Here is a 13,171-nt window from a genome sequence, read left to right as displayed (position 1 = left end):
TGCATATGATAATACAATTAAAAAAAAATAATGGATGGATGGATCTATGTCTTTTTTAAATTGGTCAGAAACCGCTTTTTATGTGGCACGCTAATCTCTCGTTATCTTAACCCCATCGTTTACGGATGTTTTAAAGGATCAAAATAAGAAGCCTGACTTGAGAAAAAAAAAAGATTAATAAACAGTTTGGGGATTCGAATTTAAATAATTAAATTCGTTATCAAATTCCAAGTTAAGTCGAAAGAACGATATGTACCCCTTTATTTAGCGGAGTGTATTCAAACTGCGGGTAAGCAGGCAGACTCAGAAAACCAGTGACTGTGAGATATCTGGATATTGCCAGTCCCCCAGGTGATGAAACTCCATGAGCAGTCTTACCGTGGCAAAGACACTTCATTTACTTTTTTTAGGACATTTACTTTCGCCAAACTGGCCAACTCCAGTTACCGCAGCAAGATTTTTCGACCTACACTACAAGTGACGACTATCCTTGAATATGCCAGAAGGACCCCGATTCTCCGTCAATTTCCAATTTAAATATCCGAAGAAAATGCAACATAAGCCAATGACTAACGATGCTAATTATCTATTTAAATTATTAAAGAAAATGAGTCACTTGTAATTCTCATTTTTTAAATTTTCTTTTTCACCGGTAATTCTCATTGTAAATCACACAGATCCGTTTGCCTGATCAAAATTCACTGACAGAAGCTCCGGCTACGCTGCTCCCTGTCAGATGCTAAGAGCAGTCGGGCTTGGAAATATTATTCTCCTGTCCGTAGTGTGTTACAAACCAACGCCAAAATGTTTGAAGAAGCAAGCGAAGTGTTCGACAACATGTTTAAATCTTCTTTTCCTTTAACCTTTATCGTGTTCATCCCCGCGGTGCTGATTCTTGTCTCACCGCTCCCGGCCGAGGCGGCACATGAGTTCACGGTGTACCGCATGCAGCAGTACGATCTGCAAGGACAGCCATACGGTAATTTTTTGTACTCCTAGTTTATTGTCACAGTCTGATAAATGCCAATATTGTGGTATATATGTAAGCAACCTTCAGCTCGGACTGGAACTGATGTCGGAGCGTGCTGACTTGAATTTTCATGTAAAGTAGCGTCTCAATGACAGCCCGAAGGGTAGCATTGACTAGCTAGCTGCTAATGTAGCTTATATCTTGCTAGTTTGCAAGATACAGCTCCCCTTTATTTAGGACACATTTTTCTGATATTAATTACACCAGAGATGATCACTCAAATTGTATCACTGTTACTGTGTCATTAACATGCCATAAACAGTGCTAAGCAACCGGGTAGTTTTATCGTTATTACTGTTGAGCGATGAAAGCATCGACCATTCATACCACTGCTTAAACAGCTGGTCAGAATTGTGAAAGCATCTGACATTATTGAGTGCAGGTGAATTTACCTGCCTCTTTCCCATCATTCAGACTGAAGAAATGAACAATCTTCCGACCGTTGATTCCTCTCCTCCGTTCTTAGTCACCGTAGTGACTGTTGTAACCGTGTGCTCCATTAATCCATACGATTGTTATCAAATTCAACAGCCAATGGCCCAACAAACGTGGGAGGCTAACTGCAACAGAGCTACTCGTTTTAAGGGGCCTGAAGGGAGAAACCAAGGGTCAAGGCAATTTCGGATATAGCTTAACCTCAATCTATAACAGTGACTTAAAGCCACAAGTGAAATCTCAACCTCATCCCAACACCAGTGTTTATGATTACTGAGAATTAGTTTCAATTGCGTTCAAATGTATTGTAAGTTTTGTCAGAATTCCATCCTGGAGATTTGATTGAAGAACCTTGTGCCTGATGTCCTCAGGTACCAGGAATGCCATCTTGAACACAGAGGCTCGTACTGTGGAGGCAGAAGTACTAAGTCGTCGCTGTGTCATCATGCGTTTAGCAGACTTCTCTTATGACAAGTATCAGAAAGCTCTGCGCCAGTCAGCGGGGGCTGTGGTCATCATCCTTCCTAAGAACATGTCAGCTATGCCTCAGGACATAGTGCAGGTAAACACTTACATTTTACAAAGTGTCTATTTTACAACTCTGTGCTCTGAACTAATTGTGTGTTCAAATGGAATGCAGTGATGCCCTGCAGAACCTTTTCAGTGCATTTACCGTATTTTCAAGGCGCACCGTACTAAAAGGCGCAGTCTCAGTTATGTGTGCCATTATTGTATTTAACACACACATAAGGCGCATCTGCTTATAGGGCGTGGGTTTCATATACAATCCACGCCCACACTTCCCCCTTTAACGTTCTCATGATGTCCTCTACTACGTCCGCCTTACAACAACAACACACACACAAGCATACAAGTGTGCGTATTTAAAAATAGAGCGGGAGCAAAACTGAGTTTAGTGTTCACATTTTTTTAACGGTAATTGTCATCGATCAAACCCATCAAAGTCCTCATCCTCTGTTTCTGATTTGAACAGCTGTGCTAAATCTCCATCAAACATGTCAGGTTTACTTTCTATACTGTCAGAGTCACTTTCCGTGCCGTGCGGCTCCTTGGAAATGATGCCGGCTTTTTCGAAAGCTCGAACAACAGTCCCAGCAGACACGTTAGCCCGAGCATCTACAATCCATTCGCAAATTGTGGCGTAACTTGCCCGGCGCTGCCTTCCACTCTTAGAGAAACTGTGGTCTCCAAGAAGACTTCGTACCCCATTGTGTGTATCGCTATTGTGCTGGTCCCCTTCTTCTCCACAGTGTGACTCACCGGGATGTCGAAAGTGAGCGGCACCTCGTCCATGTTAGTGATGTGGCTGGGCGGGATGTGTTTGTTGGCCATGTTTTCAGGGTTGCTAAAACAACGATGCTCTACATAACGCACATACCCGTACTTTTATGTACAATCAACGCCCACACTTCCCCCTTTAACGTTCTCATGGTGTTCTCTACTACGTCCGCCTTACAGCAACACACACAGGGCGCACTGCACTATAGGGCGCGCCGCACATTTTGAAGAAAATCTAAGACTTTTGTGTCCGCCTTATAGTCGTTAAAAAATACTGTATAAGATTCTGCACCGTGATCTCCTGGGCTAAAGGCCAATTGATACTCTGAACAACATTTCATTTCTGAATTTTAGGCTTTCTGTGATCCATATCAAGTGTGCAGCAATAATCCTTACATTTGTGACATTAATTGCCTAGTTTTGCTGACTTTCACCTTCTCTCACATTTCACACACCTTTCACATTATTTTTACAGTGAATGTAATAAGCTGGGAAACGTTAAGAAGACATAATTTCAAAATGAGTTTAAGCATTGTATTTTGAAAAAACATGTTTTCCTTCTAAGAACTGATAGCTATTTCCAGTGTGTAAAGGAGGGTGACAGCCATTATCAAGTTACCATTTTTGTTTAAAAACTGCCTACTGAAAGCTTCCTCAAAATTAACATGTTAAATTGTAAATTAAATGGTATCAACTTGAAATGTGAAGAAAAACATTTAACATATGTTCAGGGCACTCAGAAATGATTCTGGACAATGTTTTAAACTACAGATAAATAACTTCCAAACCTTGGATTTAATGTGGAGTGTCCAGAAGCAGTGTGTGGAGTTGGAAATCTGCTTCTGTCTTGCCCTTGAGTTTGGTGCTTTCATTTCAGAGGAAATAGTCCGGTTGTTTGGTACTTCTGCTCTTTTGCCCAGTCAAGGGCTGTCAGTGTTCAATTTCCAACCTCTTATTGTTTTTGTAAAGGCACTCGGATGGAACATTTTCCAAAGACATCAGTTGTTGAGTGCATTAATCATTTTCATTTTGCTTTCAGCCCCTCAAGTGCATGAGGTGCTGTGTAGCAATCTGATTTCACATGACTTACATGGCTGAATCTGTTCTCTGCACCACTTTTGCCTCCTTGATTGATGGGCTGCTCACTGATGAACTGTGAATAGGCTCAAGCCCTGTACTCAGTGCTGTCTCTCAATCACTCTCATGTTTTTCCAACCCCGGGCTTTTATTAGTTCAGTTACTTAGGTAAAGAGCCTTATACAACAACTCAGAAGCTGGTTCGGAAAAAGGAGAGGCAAGTGATGTTTCTATCACTAGGTAATGTTACAAACTGTTCTCTTTGACCTAGGTGACTTTATAAAGATATATTCCACTCAGGTTTTGGCTGAAAACAAAGGTGCGTTTACTGAAATAACTGTTGCAAATCCTTTCATTTACGCCATACAGTGTAGTACCGCCAATACTCTAGACGTTTAGGATTATCTCCATGAAGTATTTTGCACATGTTGTGACTTATTAGACCTCTCGCATCTTAATGGGAACAGGCGTCTTTGAGGAAAGCAAAATCAGTTAGTCACTTAGTTGCATTAGTTTGTTTCCCCCAAACATTGCGAGTTATGTCTTCATAATTCTGATCACATGTTAAGAAATGTAACTCCGGTTCTCAGTGCAATTCGCTCAACATCAGCCAGTGAGTCTGGCTGTTTTCAGTTGCTAGGGTTGTGTCAGAGATTCCTCCTCTGTTTAAACCCACCTGGCTCTATTTTTAACCACCACTGGCTCACACTCTGATGTCTGCGAATGTATAAGAGCACATCCAAACAACTTTTTTAAAATTTATAGTTGAACATGGATACTCAGCTTACAAAGTCAGATGTGCATTACCAAATGTTGCAAGATATGATTTTAGCCTAAAATTTATTTGTCATAGTTTCCATTGGATAATGATAGCAATCATTTTCGATAGCAATCGCAGCAATAGGCTCTTTGCAGCATCAAAGAGACCATGGACAGTCTGAAAACAGAATATTTCAAAAAGCTTTAACACACACTCGGTGGTGTTACTCAGAACGAATGCTATTTGAAAATAAAACAGTTATCAGATGTTATATTTAACCCAATTAGGAAAGACATTTGAAATTATTTATGGCATAGGCAGAAATGCATGCATTTCTTAGAATGCGGTTTTCAATGACAAAAGTTAAAGTTAATATCAAAGGTTTTCTACATAAGAATTAAAAAAAAAGTCTTTTAAAATATCTGCCGATTCTTACAACAAAACTTGAATGTTGGAATTATTTAAAACAGGTCCAATTGTGTGAAAACAATAAAAACTCATTCATTAAATTAAATTAAAAAAAATGACACCAAGGCTTGTTAAATTAATCTGGTGCTGTGTTGCTTGTTTTATCTCTGTCCACTCATGTAAAGAGTGAGTGATTATCTAGGGCATCTCTTGTAATGTTTGGTGTCATGAAACAAACTCTGTTGTGATTTGGCACTACTTAAATAAAACTTGATTTGGCTTGGGTCTTTACATGCTGTGAGATGGCTTTTTAGAATCCCTTTTGGTCACATTTGTTTGATGTTGTTTTAGAATCGACAAAACAAACATAAAAGATATGTGATGTGAATCTATTAAAAGCAGCTTCAGGTCAAACACGAAGAGTATTGTAATTGCGGTATATCCCTGCTTGACAAGGCCAAAACCCAAATCCAATTCTCCAGTAAAGCATTTAGATTTATCTTAACTTACCTGCTCTGTCTCATCCAGCCCTTTTCTTTCCTTATGATGATCATCAGCTCAGGATGGAATCCAGAAGCTCTGTCGCCTCTGCTAGAAAAAATAATTAGTTGTTGTGGTGGATGAAAGTTTAAAGGTCTGTGCTTCGTCAATCCGAGGCTTGGCTAACATAAATGGCCCTTTGAAACCATTAATGTTCTTTTTTTTTTTTCCATTTGTTCTCTGGTTAGTTTTAAGAAGGTGGTTAAAAAAAGAAACCCTGCTTGGCCCACTGGGGCTCGGTTGAGGCCTGGCACGCCACCCAGTTTGTGATTCACTGGAATCTGTTATTTCTGCTGCTGGAACATCATTGCACACTTCAAACATTGATGCTTTTTGAAAGCAGACACTACTAATCTAGGTTATTCTGTGAGCAGATTTTGTTCATCCATTTTTGCAAATGTATCATGCCGTGTTTAACATATGGACGCAACCAAACTTGACCATTTTAAGATTCAACATGATCATCAGTGCTCTATTAGGTGAGGACTATTACTGCAGGTGAACATAACTGAGGTTGTTTGATTCAAATGCTACACATTATCACATGTATTCTTGTTTAACATGTTGTATGTTTGTCGTATAGCAGTTCATGGAGCTGGAGCCAGAGATGTTGGCTACGGAGACTATCGTCCCTGTTTACTTTGCGATGGAAGATGATGAGTTGCTGTCCATCTATACCCAAACCTTGACTTCCTCCTCCTCCCAGGGATCCTTATCGGCAGCTGAAGGTATAAACCCCTTCTATCCAAACTGGACCAGCTGTCCGCTTCTGCGGAGAGAAATTAGCAGCAGTGATCACTCGGCTAAGTTCCATCTGCCTTTCTGGTCTCTCCTCCCGTAGCCACGCTGTGTCCTGCCTAAGAATATCACCCTAAGATTTACCGTACAGATTGAACATGATTTTGCACATATGCGTGCGTCCGGGATTAGTTCTCTTAAACAAGAGAAAAATTCACGTTTTGCAGGTTCATTTATAATTGACTGCAGTCTCTGCAGATTAACCTAAATATCATGCAGACTTCCTGGTCGGCTCCCTCCACGAATTCTTTTGTTTTAACTGTATTATACCAGCGTCGTGGTTGACAAGCTGATACAATACCCCAGTCAATTGTGTAGGTTAAACATTTACAATTTTAATAAGTGATCGTTTGGTATTTCAGTTCTCCTGCACACAGCCACGGCAAACGGCTTCCAGATGGTCACCAGTGGAGCTCAGAGCAAAGCCATTAATGACTGGGCCATCACCAGTTTGGAGGTGAGACTGCACTTTGTCGACATTTTAAATATATATCTCGTGTGTCCTCTGAAATTTAGTGCGACTAATGTATTCCCCGAGACTTCATTGTTGTTTATAACTTCACTGCTGTGCGGTTTAATGTAATTGGACGGTTGTGTTCCAGGGACGCCTAGCCGGTGTCGGAGGAGAGGATCTGCCAACTATTGTTGTGGTGGCTCATTACGACTCCTTCGGCATCGCCCCTGTACGTTCCCTCGCCTCATATCTCTTAAAAAATGTTTCCTGGCACTGTGAAAATATTTTTTAAAAATGCACCGTTCGTAATCCGAGGTGTGTGCATGCGTTTGTGTGTGTGTGTGTGTGTGCGCCTGTGTACAGTGGTTATCCTATGGCGCAGACTCCAATGGTAGCGGAGTGTCCATGTTACTGGAGCTGGCTCGTCTCTTCTCAAAACTCTACACCTACAAGAGGACGCACGCAGGGTGAGTCATGATGACAAATTCCTCTGAGCCAAAAAACAGCTGTCAGGACATATTTGAACTGTAAAATTAATAACAACATCACACTGGTGCTGAAAGTCGCACTCGGAGATACACAAGCATTTGATATCCAATGAAATAGTAGAACTATTTTGCACAAAAATCAGGGGTTTATCTGGTCTAAAAAAACATAGCTTTCTGTTGTGTAACTAGTTTAAAGTGTCCTGGTGCATATCGTTTTCACGAATTACATTATTATTTGCCCACAAATCTAATAATTTTGTCTTTTAAAACTTACTGCACAGAACAATCTTAATAAAAGCATCATCTTTGCATAAAAATGTTTCTAACTGGAAGGAATCAGTTCCTGCCAGAAAGGCAAAGAAAATGGACTTAACTGCAAATGCGCTGTGTGATTGAATGGATTTTGGTTAAAGAATCCAAAATTACACCCAATTTGTCAATTGGGTTCGGCTAATTCTCCTTATTGGAATACAGCACTCATTTCCCAACGTTCGGATCAGTCAACAGCGTCCCTGTTTTGACTCAAGCAATGCGTGTTTCAGGTACAATCTGCTTTTCTTCGTGTCCGGTGGAGGAAAGTTCAACTACCAAGGCACCAAACGATGGCTAGAGGACAATCTGGACCACACAGGTAGAGATCAGCCACCTGTCAGCAGTGCTTTTTCTTTTTAAACTGGGAGGTGGAAACATCTTAGCCATCCTCCTTCAACAAATTTTGTCTTTCTATTAATGAGATACAGACATAGATGTTTGTCCCTTTCCCTCACTTGCAATGCTTTCTTCTCAACATCTAAACCTGAAACTGTTGCTTTAAAAAAAAATCAATGAAATTATTTTTCCACAGACTCCAGCCTCCTTCAAGACAACGTAGCCTTTGTGTTGTGTTTGGACACTTTGGGGAACGGAGACTCTCTGCACCTCCATGTGTCCAAACCTCCCAAAGAAGGAACTCCTCAGTATTCGCTGCTCAAAGAGCTAGAGATGGTAAGAACCCTGGCTGCCATTTTTTATGTAAACAAATACTTTATTGATTCCTTAACTGGTTTACAATCCCATAGCGCTTCCAACAACCGTTTTTGAGTGAACACTGCTGCACCAGGTCTCAGACCTCCTCTGTCCCCCTGCCCTTGACCAGGTTGTTACAAGTCAGCGTCCAGACATCAAGTTCTCCATGGTTCATAAGAAAATCAATCTGGCCGACGATATGCTGGCCTGGGAGCACGAGCGCTTTGGGATTCGCCGGCTGCCGGCCTTCACGCTATCCCACCTGCCGTCGCACCGGCTGGCTCAGCGCTCCAGCATCATGGACGTGCGGTCAGTGTCCCACTCCTCCCGCCACGGAGCGGGAGAGCCCCCTGCTGGGTGGGTTCATTACTGCAAGTCTCTGAATCACCATAAGAGTTTGTCTCGTCTATAGAGAATGAAAGAAGCTTGAATGGCGGATATTTTCCATCTACCGATTGTCTGTTTGTCGATAGACCGTTTATCTGTATCTGATTTATGAGGTCATTTTGTGTTTAATTGGGGTTCTTCTGCTAAGTTGGGGGGCTTCACGCAACATCTTTGGAAATGTCCCATCCCAATGGTTTAAAATGACTTACCCCCATTATCTGAAATTCATTTGACATGCTCTCTCTCAAGCTGCAGACCCTCATTTGTGTCTTCCAGGCCTCATGTAGATGTGAAAAGGCTGAGCAGGAACACCAAGGTGGTGGCCGAGGCTCTGGCCAGAGTCATCTACAACCTCACAGAAAAGGTTACACACACACACACACACACACGTTAAGACAAATCCCTATTTCCATGCTCTAAACTAACAGATTTTCTTGTTTCTTCCTGCGCAGGGGGCCCCTGGGGAACTTCAGATCTTCACTAACCAAATGGTAGGTCTTTTTTTTTTTTCCCCAATTTTCCAGCAAATGTCACTTTCTGTTTCTTGCAGTACTCAAGCACTGTAATTTCCGGACTATAAGCCGCTATTTATTTCACTCGCTTTGAACTCAAAAGCTTAAACAATGAGGCGGCTAATTTATGGATTTTTTTGGGTCAACAAGCTTCAAAACATTTAGCCTTGTCGCATCGGACCAATGAAGTTAACTTGAAAGGAGGCTGTTCAAGTCCTCCACTGAAGAAGACAACTTTAATGGTTTTAGTGCGCTGGAGGATGACAAAGATAGCGATCAGCTGGAGTAATAGAAAATGGATGGATGAACGGACTTTTCCTTGTGTTATTTGTCATTAATCTTTCTATCAGCAATGTTATAGGCACTGTTTGGAAAAAAAGCATTGCCAGTAGGTATATATGGATGCTACCCATATGAATTTAATTAAAAGTTTAAAATAAATGTTGTTTTTGTGTAAATATCTCATGTTTCAACATGGACACCTGTGGGTTATAGACAAGTGCGGCCTATATGTGTACCTGTGTTTTTTTTTTTTTTTTTATTGTTTACTGGTGTGGCTTATATTCAGGTGTGCTCAGTAGCCCAGAAATTATGGTATGTAGACCTGCCTACTATAGTAGCACCCCACTCAAGTCATGCCAACTTGCTGTCTAGTGTAAAATCAATCAGCATTAATATCTGGTTACTTCAGATGGCCACAAGTTATCAATGGGTCAGACTTGATCGGGACTAAATGCAAGATTTTTGGATCTTCGCACCAAATGCTCCCGACCAAATCCCATCTGAAAGCCAGATGTATCTAAAATGATAGCTTGTGTTGCTACAAGAAGACACATGATGTTATTCTCCACACTCACCCGAAGGAATTGTCCCCTATGAGAACATTTCAGGTATTTTTGACTGTCTCCAGCAGGTACAAGAGGAGCATTTATCAGCGACGGTAGAGTGGCTGACAGCCCAGCCCCGTGCCGCTCAGCTGGTGGACAAAGACAGCAGTGTGGTGTCCACCTTGGAGTATCACCTCGGACGCTACCTGAAGGATGTTAAGAAACATTATGTTAAAGCAGACAAAAGGTGAAGATGAATCGCTGCTCAACAGTTGTAAAAATCAGTGGTTGTGAATTTGTGTTTTGACAGCTGTTCATGTTTTGCTCTTCAGGGACCCAGAATTCGTATTCTATGACCAGCTCAAGCAGACCATGAACGCCTACAGGTACCATTTAATCAGCCCCTCCGTTCAGAGAAAAAAGGGGATGCCTTCACCACGCCGATGTGGAAATTCTGCATCTCGCAGCTACTACTGATGGCACAGATGTGATCCATCGCTATCCAATTCTGAATCCTTTTATGATGGTTCTGTCTCTGGCAGGGTGAAGCCGGCTATTTTTGACCTGCTGCTGGCCGTCTGCATCGCAGCCTATTTGGGGATGATGTATCTGGCCATCCAGGTAGGCACCGGATTCATGACCCTTATTTATCCAAATTTGTGTCTGCGGTCGAATATGCGCCTTCAGTGCAGTTAAATAAGGAGGTTAGTCATATCTGCGAGAGCACAAAGGCTGGAAACACAGAGTAGATGCATATCCGATCATCTGTTTTGTTATTTCATCTTTATATAACATGTCCTTGCTCGCAAAACAAATCTGACAATGAAGAAAATACTAAACGTGCCCTCTTACTATTAGTTGGTATCTGTCTTGCCAGATATTATTGTTATATAAATGGCATTTTAGAACAAGTTGTTGAAATGGACTGTTTTTTATCTTCATCCAAAATCCGGATCTTGTTTTTCTTAAGTTGTGCAGAATTGTATCTGATGAGGTTTTTAATGTCACTCATATTTTATCCAACATATTTGCAGTTCATCAGAGCGTGTGTGCATGGTTTCATTTTGTTAATTTCAAATACAGAGAAGGGTAGATTTAAAAAAAAAAAAAAAAAGTGCCTGTGTTTGTGTGTCCAGATGTTTCAGGGGTCACATATTGTCCTCTGTTCTCTCCTTACAGAACTTTGGGGTTCTCTACAGTGTCGTTCGTAGAATCATCCAACCCAAGACAAAGACCCACTAAGGTGTACCTTTTTTTTTTTTTTTGCCAGATGCCACTGTTTTTTCCTCTGTCCTTCCAAAATGCATGTTCTGACACTAATGACGGTTTTCAAACCAGCAGGTGTTTAAACTGCAAACGACTGTCGGATCCTGTGTTGCTGCCAACTCCAACCACCTGGTCTCACGGACCAGAATAATCAGGAATCACACTTGGCCTCCCTTTTATCATGAACAAAGAAGCAAAGACCATTTCTGGTGTTGGAACTTTTGACCGTGGTGATTGATTGAAACCGTGTCTGTCCCTCAGGTGTAGGTTAGAGGTCGTGACGTCGCTGTACTCTTCGTTCCTCCTCAAGTTAATTCTTCGATCATTACTGTTACTCTGTCTTAATACACATTACGTCTGAAAAGGGTTTCCTGCTGGCCGGAATAATTCTGTCTCTCTATGTCGGCCATGCACAGATGTACTTTTGAAAAAAGCTGATCCACCTCATTGGCTCTGGATATAAGATGAACAACAAAAGGGAAAATAAGACCCTAAGGGTTCCCTTAGGTTCCCTCCCTCTAGCACCGCCAAGAGGTCTATTTATTTTTGGTCATTTAATAGAATTGTCTCCACAACAATTGGCTGGAGATTTCAACCTCTGACTGCGAAGCCTCAAAATTATTTAAATAATACAAAAAGATAACCTAAGCGCAGCCATGAGAACAAAAGGAACACTCCATGATCAGTAAACACAGGAAACATCATCTGTCGACAGGATCTTTTTAATACACTCGCGTTCGTGTGTGCACTGTATTAAAACATGCTTGGAGAGAAACCTATTGTCAAAAGGACCCTTCCAACATAATTGTTTACAAAATAAACAGCCCGTTTCTATAAAATGTGAAGTAGCATTATGATATAATCTTCTTTGGAATAGAATTTATTAATTGTTTGGTTGAATAAGGAAAAAAAAAAGCATTTTCAAAGAATTTTCTGTGATCCTCCAGTTTCTCCCCATTGAATATAGATGGCTGTAGAAATGTATCCCTCCACTTAACATTTTTCTACTGTTTGGTTTTTGTAACTTTTGCTTCGTTGTCTTACTTTTACAAGTCTTTTTTATAAAAACCCTCAGCGGCTTAAAAACAAAGTACACCTATCTGACTTCTCCATATTCCAATGTGATCAGCGTGTATGTGAGAGAGTCCACGTCCAACACATCATGTCCAGATAAAGCGACACCTTCACTCTTTCTTATCAGTCCAAGCGTGTCGAATGCGCCCTTTTGCCAAGAAATGGGATTTTACTCAATAAAAGCAGTGAATCCTCGCGGTCTATAAAACTTACACCAATACTTGGAACGTAACCTGGATATTTGAGAAAATCTTAAACACATCAGACATTTTTGTCTGAAGTTGTGTGAATTCATCCATTTGTGAAGCCTTTTCTCACCCTGCGGATACACGATGTCTTTTTTTACCGTTTTTCTGTTCTAATTGTTCGTGCATGACTTCTGTGTCCCAGCTCCCCCCCCTCGTCTCGATGGCAACTGTTTTATTTAGCAACACAAGCGAGATTTTGTGGAACATTAATTTTTTAATTTATTGAAACGGCTGGATTTCATTTGTGCACTGGAATGAACTCTCCTCCAGCCTAAACTGTTTCACAACACTTGATCTTTGCAATGAAAATAAACTATAATTGAAAATAAATGACAAAACAAAATCAGGTGTCATTTTCTCATTTACTGACATGTTTTATTTTATGGGGAAAAAAAATTATACTAAACATTGGCAGAATCATATTATAAAAGAGAAAGTACATATCCTTCTCAAGTGGTCAAATTTAAAGTGAACAAAATGGGGCAATTTGTTTTACAGTGTTTCAAAGGACAAAAAGTCAAACATTTTTAGAATAATTGATGCTTCCAAGTCATACAAAGACC

General features: G+C 40.8%; 1 protein-coding gene across 4 annotated transcripts; it reads left to right on the top strand.

Annotated features, from left to right (window-relative positions):
• The first annotated feature begins 713 nt into the window (after positions 1-713).
• Positions 714-12,951, top strand: ncln (nicalin). Of its 4 annotated transcripts, none has more exons than XM_086162263.1 (16): positions 714-979; positions 1,837-2,027; positions 6,133-6,277; positions 6,710-6,804; positions 6,950-7,030; positions 7,165-7,268; positions 7,832-7,920; positions 8,134-8,273; positions 8,425-8,603; positions 8,958-9,045; positions 9,134-9,172; positions 10,104-10,267; positions 10,353-10,406; positions 10,563-10,641; positions 11,200-11,263; positions 11,362-12,951. In XM_086162263.1, exons 1-15 carry the CDS (start codon positions 805-807, stop codon positions 11,260-11,262), a joined length of 1,686 nt encoding a protein of 561 aa, XP_086018389.1. In that variant the 5' UTR covers positions 714-804; the 3' UTR covers position 11,263; positions 11,362-12,951. The 4 variants fall into 4 exon arrangements, with proteins under 4 accessions (XP_086018389.1, XP_086018386.1, XP_086018387.1 ...); XM_086162260.1 differs by having other exon boundaries at positions 8,425-8,651; XM_086162261.1 differs by having other exon boundaries at positions 8,425-8,651; positions 11,359-12,951.
• Positions 12,952-13,171: the final 220 nt, after the last annotated feature.

This window comes from Fistularia commersonii, chromosome 16 (assembly GCF_037954325.1).
Source record: "Fistularia commersonii isolate RoL2024-O1a breed Wild chromosome 16, RoL_Fcom_v1.0, whole genome shotgun sequence".
Lineage (NCBI taxonomy): Eukaryota > Metazoa > Chordata > Actinopteri > Syngnathiformes > Fistulariidae > Fistularia > Fistularia commersonii.
Note: the sequence above shows the minus strand (reverse complement) of the source record. Positions and strands in the feature narration are given on the sequence as shown.

What these genes read in the sequence shown, in the direction of transcription:
- ncln (XM_086162260.1), top strand. Translation starts at nt 805, where the DNA reads ATGTTTGAAGAAGCAAGCGAAGTGTTCGACAACATGTTTAAATCTTCT. An exon ending in ATCCTTATCGGCAGCTGAAG is followed by an intron (nt 6,278 to 6,709) that starts GTATAAACCCCT and finishes TTGGTATTTCAG; the next exon opens with TTCTCCTGCACACAGCCACG. An exon ending in GCGGGAGAGCCCCCTGCTGG is followed by an intron (nt 8,652 to 8,957) that starts GTGGGTTCATTA and finishes TGTGTCTTCCAG; the next exon opens with GCCTCATGTAGATGTGAAAA.